This window comes from Poecilia formosa, unplaced genomic scaffold (assembly GCF_000485575.1).
Source record: "Poecilia formosa unplaced genomic scaffold, Poecilia_formosa-5.1.2 Scaffold689, whole genome shotgun sequence".
Classification (NCBI taxonomy): Eukaryota; Metazoa; Chordata; class Actinopteri; order Cyprinodontiformes; family Poeciliidae; genus Poecilia; species Poecilia formosa.
The window spans coordinates 176,449-186,709 of record NW_006800628.1 but is presented as its reverse complement, the minus strand read 5'-3'; the positions used below and the strand labels follow the sequence as shown (position 1 = coordinate 186,709).

Genomic DNA, 10,261 nt, shown 5'->3' with positions numbered 1-10,261 from the left:
GCCGCGTGCGAGTGAAAGGTGGGGAGTAACAGAAACATGTATTTGGCAAGTAACGTTATTGCTTGGATTTTAATCGGTGCGTTTTGCATCCACTGAAAACAAATATGTTAACAAATAAACTAGATAGTGTGCTGTATGTTTAGTGATATTTTAACAGTTGCGGTCTCGACTGGTCTTGAAATAAAATGCCGAGTCCTCAGCGTCCGAGACCGAGACAAGACCGAGACCAAATGCGGTCGAGTCCAAGACGAGACCGAGACCATCAGAAAATGGTCTTAAGACTGGTATCGAGACCAAGACCGTTCTCGAGTACTACAACACTGATAAGGATACATCCCGGATCAAATTGAGTCAGCAAGTTTATCCCTAACAAGAACTTTATATTTAAATTTCCAGAGATTTTCACTGTCATCCGTGGCTTAGAAACCCATAAGAAGGATATTCTGTTGCTCTGTCTCCTGACATGAGAGGCATTCCAACCACATAGCCCGGGTTTCCACTGTAATGGACTGCAGGCTCCCCGCCATCCGCCTTTATGCAAAGCACAGGAAAAAACAAAAGCACTTTGATTTAGTGTCAGGAAAACATGTGCAGTTCATTTTCAATTTATACAGAATTGATTACAATTGTCACCAATTGTTTTCATTAGTCAACTCAACACCCACTTGGTAGGTTTTACACAAGCAGCAAAAACATAGAGTTTCATGACAGAATTAAAATAACTAACGAGTGATCCACCAATAAATCTGCCATGATTTCCTTCACTTTGGGAGATCTGCAATCAACCGACAAGTGCAACTGATCTTATCTCCCTCTGCAAAGGTCTGAAATTCAACTACTGTCTCCATTTGTTCTGATGTGAGACAGGACTGACTGATAGATCTGCCTACCAGGATGTCTGGACGTGTGCAGTTAACAACAGCCACCGCAGTAACTGTGTTTTTACCTTTTTGATGTTCTACTAATTTCAAAAAAACACTATTTTGAAATTGCGGTGTTTCAATATGAAATGCAATTCAATTCCCACATGAAGACGTTTGTTCATGCATTATGTCATTAAAACTGATGGCAGTGATGGATGTAAACAGTTACATAAGATGTTTTAATATTTCAGCCATGACACTAGTGCTCATCCTCAGCCATCAGAGAAGATGTCAGCATCTTATTGAGGCGTTGTAACAACAAGCCCCTCATTATTGTAGCCGTTAGTTTTACAGAAGAGCTTTGGATTGAATAGTTTGGAAGGACAAACTCCAACTTTTGATGAACTGTGAGAGCTCTGGTGGAGGCAGCTGCGCCTTGTCCATGGAGGCCAGTGGCTACAAATAATTGTAGCTAATTGGCTTATTTGTAGCCACTGGAGCTACAAATATACTCAAATATAGCTATGAGTCATGAATAACTCATAACTCATGTTATTCAATGAAAAACCTTTCATTGAATAACAGAGCTATTTTTTTAAATCGCACTGTTTCCATGAACCAAATTTTTTTATTTTTTTTATTTTGTAATTCCAATTTGTGTAATTGTATGGCCAGTAGAAACACAGCTATTGTTACCAACTTAGCAACTTTGTTGTTATATTTAGCAACTTTTCAGCAAAAAAATCAGTGATTGGCCAGAAAACTGCAATTGGTGCACCCCTACAACTACTGTGAAATAAAAGTCTCTGATGTTGTTCAATATGCGTATCAAATCATAACACTTGCCATGAAAGCAGGTGTTAGTGAGATACTGCTGTATCTATAGAGAAGTGATGCTATAATGTTCTGTAGCGTAAAAAGGTGAATTATTACCTGGAATATAACCTGAAACTCCTGCTGCAGTGAGTTGTGAGTCCTGCTGGTGTTGACAAAGCCAAGCACCAGAGACACGCTGGCATTTACTAGTTCACCACTTGACTTATACTTAATCACATATACAGCCTGAGGAGATAAAAAAAAACTGGAATTGGTCCCTGTGTTAAAAACATCCATGTGTTTTAATGAAAATATGTAGAACATGTTCTTTTTAGAGGTTCAAGAATGTATTCTTGTCTTTAACATTTCAGCTTAAAAAAATCTCAACAATCAAGTGGTCTTTGGGTCTGCTGATATGATTTACAGGATTGTTAATATTGTCAGAATTTCAGCAAATTCATGGTTAGAGGAAGATTCTCTGTTAGACTTCTGAGTCTAGCAGAAGTCTAGAACATTTTGCTAGCAGAAGTCTAGCAAATGTTCTAGACTTCTGCTAACACATTTGCTAGCAGAAGCAAAGCAGAGGTTCAGTAAAGCCATACTACTCCAACAGGGATATTAGACGGAGTATCTCTGAATGAGTTCTGAGTCTTTATAAATGGTTACAGATAAAAGAATGGTGGGCTTTGTGTTGCAGCAGATCCAAAGAAACGCCTGACTGAAGACATTCTCTGTTGTTGAGTCGGTTTGTAAATAAATTATATTCTTGAAAGTCTTCACTCGTCTAGCTTCACACAGATGAACTTGAGCGGCCCAAGTTCTTGAGCCAACCTCTAACCAGCCATCAGAAATATACTGAACTGGGCTGACTCACCTTCAGCACCATGTTAGCACAGCCACTGGAGGTGGTGCGAACAGGAAGGAAGTCTTCTCCATCGCTGACAGTCAGCTCAGTTTGAGCGCCCTTTATGGACTGTAATATGACTGAAGCCACATCCACAGGAACAACCTGAGGGAAGACACCAGATTAACAACTTCATCTGTTATTAGCAGCAGATGGTTGATTTACATCTTCTCTGAATCTAAAGCATGTTGTCAGTATTTGGACTTCACTGTAGCTACTATAGCTGCCACAGCGAAGGCACTGTGGCCTTGAGGCTTTACATTTAGAGCCTCAAGGAACCAGCAGTTATCCTGTTCTATGAAATAAAAAGGTTCTGTTAGGAACATCTGGACCAATCAGATCTTTCATGTATTATACAGACTAATTATTATCACATTTTTGTTCAAAACTTAAACTACTAACTTGTTATCGGCTTAGGAAATCCTTTTTTTAGCTAAAACACAGATGCTGTTTGCTGTTTATCTCTTAATTATGTCAGCATGTGCATGAAATGGAAAGTAATGTATAACAGAACATGAACTAGATCATTTCCACATTGTGTAGCAGACGCATGAAACATTGCTGTGGATCTTCAGAGGAGGAAATGAATGGTCTTGTGACAAATAGAGAGAAGCGTAGTCAAGCTCTACACTTCTCTTTTGCGCTTAAGTCTATTGTATAGAATTTCTAAACAGTGTAGAATGATGTGAAGATCATTATTTATTCTGCCACAACATAACATTTTTTAGTTTTTACTGTTTGAAATCAACTTTTCTCAAATAATAAAATAAAAATTTCACTTACTGCTGCATCTGCGTTCCTCCCCTGTCAAAGACAAAATATTTTCTTTATAATTTGTCTTCATATTGCACTTCTCTCTTTTTCAAACAACCACATTGTGACTTTAGCAGCTTCCTACCGAGGGCTAGCTAACTTCAGAACGTTCTTCTCTGAGTGGAATCTCAGTGCTCAGATATTAGATCCTACATCCAGATAGGATCTAACTCAGTCTATCAACTTCCTCAGTGAAAGTTGTAGTGAAATAATTGGAGCCTTTAGCGAGATGTGGGGAGGAATCATATCTGTGTGCAGCTATGTGTAGCTTCAGTTAGCATCACAGCAGACCAGACATGACACTCTAAGAGGTTTAAATCAAATCAGGCTTGCCTTTTAGTTAACAAAAGGCATAACATTATGGCCAGTTAAGTTAATAACTGATGTCCATGATGGGATATTTTAGCGGGTGGAAGATTTCAGGCAGGAAGTGAACATTCTTGTCTTCAAGGTTATTGCATTAGAAGTAGAGGTGCACCGACTGCAGTTTTCTACTCGATCAGCAATCTTTAAAAAGCCTGATCTACGAATTCTGATTTTGGCAGATTTTTTTTTCATCTGAAAAGTTGCTAAATACAGCGACAAAGTTAATGGCGCTTCTGTAGGCGTGACCTGGTGGGCAGGTCTGTCAGTGGACAGTGGCTGATTTTCAGACCTTTGTGGAAGTAGATATGATTGACAGATAACATCGGTTTCACATCTAAGTATCGTCTGATTGTCCAAAATTAAGGAAATTGAGGCTGATTTATTGACGCACCCCTAGTTAGAAGCAGGAAGAATAAACAAGAATTTGACCAAAGTGTGATGGCTGGGTGACCAGGTCAATGCATCTCCAACTCTGCTGCTCTTGTATGTTTTCCTGCTCTACAGTGATTAGTAGCAAAGGTTTCTCCGTGCACATGTGGTCTGATCCTACAGGTGAGTTCCCCTAGCTGTGATTATTCTTAAGGTTTAAGAATACATGCTCAACGTTGGGCGGCACAGTCAAAGACCCATCAGGGTCATGCTCTCCAGGTGGAGACATCTACCTAAGATCTGGTAGCACAAAGCAAAGTGGTTCAGGGAGGTTTGAGGTGTTCACTTGGACTCCAAGTTCACCACGTCAATCCAACTGTGATCCATGGAGGAGTTACAGAACCTAAAGGAGGTCCTACTAACGTCTCGGTGACAGATACCCCAGCACATCGTCAGGGTCTGGGCCAGAGCTGCTGGACCAACACACTATTTTGATACACTGATCGCTGAACTTTTCTTCAGTGTGCTTCAAGAAAAAGAAGCAAGAACCTCCAGAGTTGTGGTGTGTGAATCACCCAGACAGCGTGGTAACTAGTGGAGAAGTGCTCTGTTACTTAACAAGTCCTGAATACAGAAGGATGTTTCACAAAGGAGAACTTTGCAAAACACATTCCACTGTAAATAATACTCACCACAATTGCATGAGTATGAACTTAGGGAACTTACAAAAGCTTGTGAATATGTAGGAGTTTTTCTTCACACCAGTGTTGAAATTTCCATAACTAAATGGATTTGTTAGCATGCTGGAGTTGGAGCTTTGTGCATCATGTCCTGAGATGAGCAGAATGGGAGGTAAGACCTCTGAACTCACAGCTAACAGCTGGACGTTAGCGTAGGTGTCCATCCTGAGTGCCTGCAGGGAGCTACAGTCCCCATCCAGAGCCAAACGCTGGGAACATCGACTGGTTTGGTCCTTCAGGAACACTAGGGACGGAACCAGGACAGAAATAATTAGCTTTTTATCTGCCTGAAATGAAATGGCAAAATGTGAAAACAAGTTTCAGTCCCAGAGAAGCAGAATCCTGAACCGGTTCACATACAGCTGCTGCTTGTTGCACAGGATTCTGTCGTCTTGTAAACAGCCAATTATTACTGTAAAAAGTTGACTGTTTTTATTTTAGTCTATTTTAATCATAATAACAATTACTGTTTTAAACACGTGTTTATTTCTTTAACTCTTTTTCTGACATTCACTGAAAATTTGTCCTCTGAAGGACAAAACAAAGGACCATTCTGTTCTATTCTATCCATCATCTTGAGCAGCAGCAGGAACCTGAAGGTTTACAGCTTCAAGTTGGACTTTGGCTACTTTTTGCAGCCCACTGTATACTTTATATCACCACAATATCGTGACTCAGCAATGAGTAACCTCTTGGGGCATTAACCTAAATATAGTAACATGATGGTTTTTGTTGCTGCTCAGCTGAAATGTTACTGGGTAACAAATATTTAGAATGTCAAATAAACACTTTAGTTTTGTCAAGTCTATATCTCTGTTTTCTTATTTACCAAAATCAAAGATTTGAAAAGTCAAAATTTTATGGTTCATTCTGATGAGATTACAAACCCAGTGTGTGTGTCAGAGTTAAATGTTAGCAATGGGTTACCTGCAGGGCTGCTGTTCACACAGTCAGCAGTGACACCATGAGCTGGAAGATAGAAAATCCCTTTCTGTCCGCTCGGTTCTGCCGTAGCCAAGACATCCCCGAACTGAAACAACAAACCACCAGAACAGAATCAGAATATGCTAACACGTGGAGAACACGTTCTCCCTGGAACCCCGATGAAAACGTTGAAACTGTGAAGGAGCTAGCATAGGTGCTGAGCATGTTTTAGCTGCAGGCGCTTCATTTTTACAGCTTTATTTTGATCCAAGCGATCTCTCTGGAGAACTTCCACAACGGATCAGAAACCAACAGAACCAACATTTTCAACATTTTGTCATAAAAACTTCCTAAGACTACAATATCTTATTGGACTTTGATGTGAGACACCATAACTGAGAAGCAGAAGAAAAATAACTGAGTTTTTTTTTTATTTTTTTTTAAAGCTGCTTTCTGCCAGCTGTGAACAAATACAGGCTTTTAGCAAAACAATCCAGGTTGAATCGACAGCATGGAGAGCCTCTGTCAATATCAATGTTTAAGTCTTGCTACAGGCTGTTAATCGGATTTAGATCTGGGTTTTGAGTAGGCCATGAATATGCTTTTAATCTATATCATTCCATCCAGTTCCTTGGTCTTCATGATGCCGTTTGTTCAACCAACGTTCTCTAACAAACCTCTGAGGCCTTCAGAGAACATTTGCTTTCATTTATACTAATGAGGTGACTTCTGTTGCACTCCTATATTCTGGAGAACCAGTGTGACAGGGCTGAACAGTTGCTAAATCAGCCTGCAACATGGTATATAATTTTAAGTATGCACTGAATTGTACTATTCCATCCTATAAAATCCATTAAAGTTTGTGGTTTTAATGTGGCAAAAAGGGTAAAAGTTCAATGCTTTCAATCAAAGGTGCAACGATTGCAGGTTTCTGGCTGATCACTGATCTTTAAAAAGTCTGACCTGTCAATTCTTGACCAATACCAACATTTTCAGTCTGAAAAGTCTCTAAATATGGCAACAGTGAGGCAACTATTGTTAACTGTAGACCGCCAGATGTAACCTGGTGGGCGGTCTGTCAGTCAAACCTCTCACTGCAGAGCAAAAGGAGACAGTGGCTGATTTTCACTCCTTTGCAGAGGTAGGTGAGATCGATGAATAAGATCAGTGGAACAAGTAAGCTTTGGACAATCTCCCAAGCTTAAGGAAATCAGGGCCAATTTATTGGCACATCCCTACTCTGAATACGTTTCCAAGTTTTACAAATTAGCACTGCCAAAAGTATTCACTGTAATAAGATATTATCAGGTAATTGAAGCAGAAAAAATGCTTTTACCTAGCAGTCAATTGTTTTCTAATACTCAAATTTGTTTGCCCATGCTGCAAACAATTGTTTTTAAAAAGCAATTTACCAATAAAATGCGCTATTATTGTTATCATTAAAACGGCTCCTTGCCTAAACAGACTGATCAAGCACAACACTTAGGCAACCAGACTAAACTTCAGGTGAATCCAAATGAATAAGAATTAACTAAGCCTTACTGATGTCTCCTTTTGAACTTTTTGATTCTGGTCATAGTGAAAATAGCATAACAGAGCATAACACTCCGTATAGTGAAGAACAATAAGCATTAGACATGCTTTGTTCTACTGGGTTTAAGTTTTCTTTGCAAAAGTCTTGAAAAGTAAAGAAACTCTTTCATAAAATTAAACATATTCATCTTATCAAGCTTTAAAACAAAACTAACCTGGTATCCAGATGAGGCCTGGACTTCTGCAGGCAGCCCCTCATTGACACCCTCAGGGTCAAATATAAAGCTGATAAACTGACTGAAGAGGGAATCAAAGTTGTCTGCAGTTGGAAGAGACGGTGAGGGATGAGACAGTCCATCGAAACCTAAACACAACAGTGGAGATGGATGTAAATGCTGGGTGGGGGTAATAAACTCTAAAGTTCTTCATATTGTGAGCTACACACTGACCCAATGACACACTGACCCACTGACCCCCCTGTGGCACGAATAAGCCCTGCAGCACAACCAGTTATAACTGTCAGCCTTAATGTGCATGTCATACTGTGTAGCTTATTAAAGAGATTCAGATTAATTTATTTTGCAAAAAAGAAAACAAAATATAATTCTATTTTACAAAGCAATAATTCACCAAAAATTAGCAGGCTGAAGCCAAAGCTTATACTTCCCTACCCTATTAATAGACTCAGCTGCTTGAAAGATATCTGTTGTCCATAAATATGCATACATAAGTAAACATACACTTACGTAAATATGCATGTATATACATACATACAAATACTCACAATTCATACATACATCTACATAAAAGTATATGTAATTTTACATTTTATGTAATTTCACATCTTAAGGTTCTTTTAAATTTGAGATCATCATTCAGTTCATTTTACACTGCTGCCAACATGGCCCAGCAGTGTGTTAAAACCCAGTTATACAGCCTGTATGTTCAACAGCTGGGATGAAGCACAGAAACAGCTGCAACATGCAGAACAACATGCAAGTGCAGATACTCCTCTGGGGGAATTTGATGAAAAATATTCTGATTATTCTTATTTACATACAAATATCCTTTGTCAATGCAGAACACAGGAAATGGACTTAAAATCATCCCAAAATGAGCTGCAGCCAAACTGATTCTCCAAAACGCTGACTTTTTGCAAAACGAATATTGACTACGGTTTAATATGTTTTCTCTTAATCTACTTTATTTACCAAAATATTTCATGTGATATTTAGGAGTTATGATGTTTATTGTGTCCTCATAATAAAAGGGAAACTAAAAGTAAACATGTGGGTTTAGTGAGCACTTAAAAGTGAGCTGAAACGAATGAACACGTCGTCTAAAGGAACCATGGTTCCCATTTCTTCATAGCAACCTGAACGTAAACAGCTGCTTACGGTTCTGGGACCAGACGCAGAAAATGTTGTAGTTGATCTCTCTCTGAACAGACGATTGCAGCTCTAAGTAGCCGTATACATCGGTCGTTAAACTGTAGCTGGCTATATCCTGGCTGCATAGCTGCTTGCTGCCACTGCAAGGGATGGAAAGATGACAGGATGAAATATGTGTGTGTGTGTAGGGTGAAGGAGGAAGGGGGGCGGGGTTCTAGACTTAAATTTAAACAATTTTTAACCATTTTAGTCCATTTGTAAAAGACAAATAAAAATCCCATATAAATTCATTTTTACATCAGTCAGTTTTGAATTACTGCAAGAAACAGTGCAATGGATGAATGGACAACTTTAAGACAAGAGCCAAATAAACTGCAAATACTTTTTTCAATGTCCCATGGAAAACACAAGGAAACTCCATGTTAGTCCATCATGGGTTGGAACCCTGTTATTGCTCATTCCTGGACAGTGGAATGAGCAATAACATTCCACTGTTATTGCTCATTCCACTTGCTCCAGAACTAGGATATCCTGAACTATGCTAGTTCAGGATAGTTCATTCTTGAACTATCCTCCCCTCCCTTCCTCTCTCACCTTCTCACGGCAGTGAACGTGCAGCTGGTGAACAGAGCCACGTCATCCTTATTACACTCTCGGTCACAGCAGCAGTTCATGTCACACACAGCCGTGTTCTCGTCACAGGGACACAACCTGTCAGCTGACATGCACACCGAGCCAGATATCAGGTCCCAAGGACGTTGTTAGCAGATTATTACAGCATTAAAGTGCTAGCTAGTCCAGCTGAGTTGTGTCGGTAACCATGTATAAACAGCTTACCACCGATTACCGAGAGAAGGAGGGTACCGGAGTCAGGCAGAGGCTGAGAGGCCTCAGGAAGAAGCTCTGTGGGGGTTACTGACGGCTCTGTGGGGGTACAGTTATCCTGATTGTATCTGTTTGTAGAGTTCTCTTTCCCGGACGCGGTGCTGTTGCTCGTTGCACTTATAGCGGAAGTAACCAAAATAACTTGGATAAATAAACAGAAGATGGTCAAATTAGACCAAACTGTACAAACTGATACGGCCATCTTTGTTTACCGTTGTTATGGTTTTTCTTCTTCTCCCTCTAAGTTGGTTTGCTGGTGGATTTCTGTCTGCAATAAAATATTATTACTGCCGCCAATGGGCAGTTAGCAGAACTGCAGTTTAGCAACTGAAGTAAAGGAAGAATATGGGGGAATTCAGACTGAAAATGTGTGCTCTCGAATTATGGCAGAAAAATTCTCTCCATATAAAGGAACCGTAAATGTTCGACAACCAGCGTTCACTGCCATATCGAATTCCAAAGCTGAAATGACAAACTGACGTAAGTTTATTAGATCATTCCGCACATACAGAGTAATATGAATATAACATTTTTTAAAATAACAATTACAACTATAATTGTAAATGGTCATCGTCTCACCTGGATGAATAAAAGTTAATTAAAATAATAAATACATACAGGTTCTCCTCTTTGATCGCTATGACACGCTCCATCCTT

At 39.5% G+C, this 10,261-nt stretch overlaps 1 protein-coding gene across 4 annotated transcripts in view; it reads right to left on the bottom strand.

The window, feature by feature from the left end:
- Positions 1 to 9,904, bottom strand: part of tctn1 (tectonic family member 1) — an 11,634-nt gene extending 1,730 nt beyond the window's left edge. Inside the window, exons 1-10 of one of the 4 annotated variants that reach the window (XM_016666274.1) lie at positions 9,557 to 9,904; positions 9,314 to 9,437; positions 8,726 to 8,859; positions 7,544 to 7,692; positions 5,799 to 5,901; positions 5,003 to 5,115; positions 3,361 to 3,387; positions 2,554 to 2,688; positions 1,797 to 1,925; positions 443 to 531 (exon numbers count right to left, since the gene is read on the bottom strand). In XM_016666274.1, the coding sequence (XP_016521760.1) occupies positions 443 to 531; positions 1,797 to 1,925; positions 2,554 to 2,688; positions 3,361 to 3,387; positions 5,003 to 5,115; positions 5,799 to 5,901; positions 7,544 to 7,692; positions 8,726 to 8,859; positions 9,314 to 9,437; positions 9,557 to 9,806 (1,253 nt within the window). In that variant the 5' untranslated portion in view covers positions 9,807 to 9,904. The remainder of the gene's footprint in view (positions 1 to 442; positions 532 to 1,796; positions 1,926 to 2,553; positions 2,689 to 3,360; positions 3,388 to 5,002; positions 5,116 to 5,798; positions 5,902 to 7,543; positions 7,693 to 8,725; positions 8,860 to 9,313; positions 9,438 to 9,556) is intronic. The other 3 variants (XM_007542421.2, XM_007542422.2, XM_016666275.1) reach the window with 3 other exon arrangements.
- Between the last annotated feature and the right edge of the window lie 357 nt (positions 9,905 to 10,261).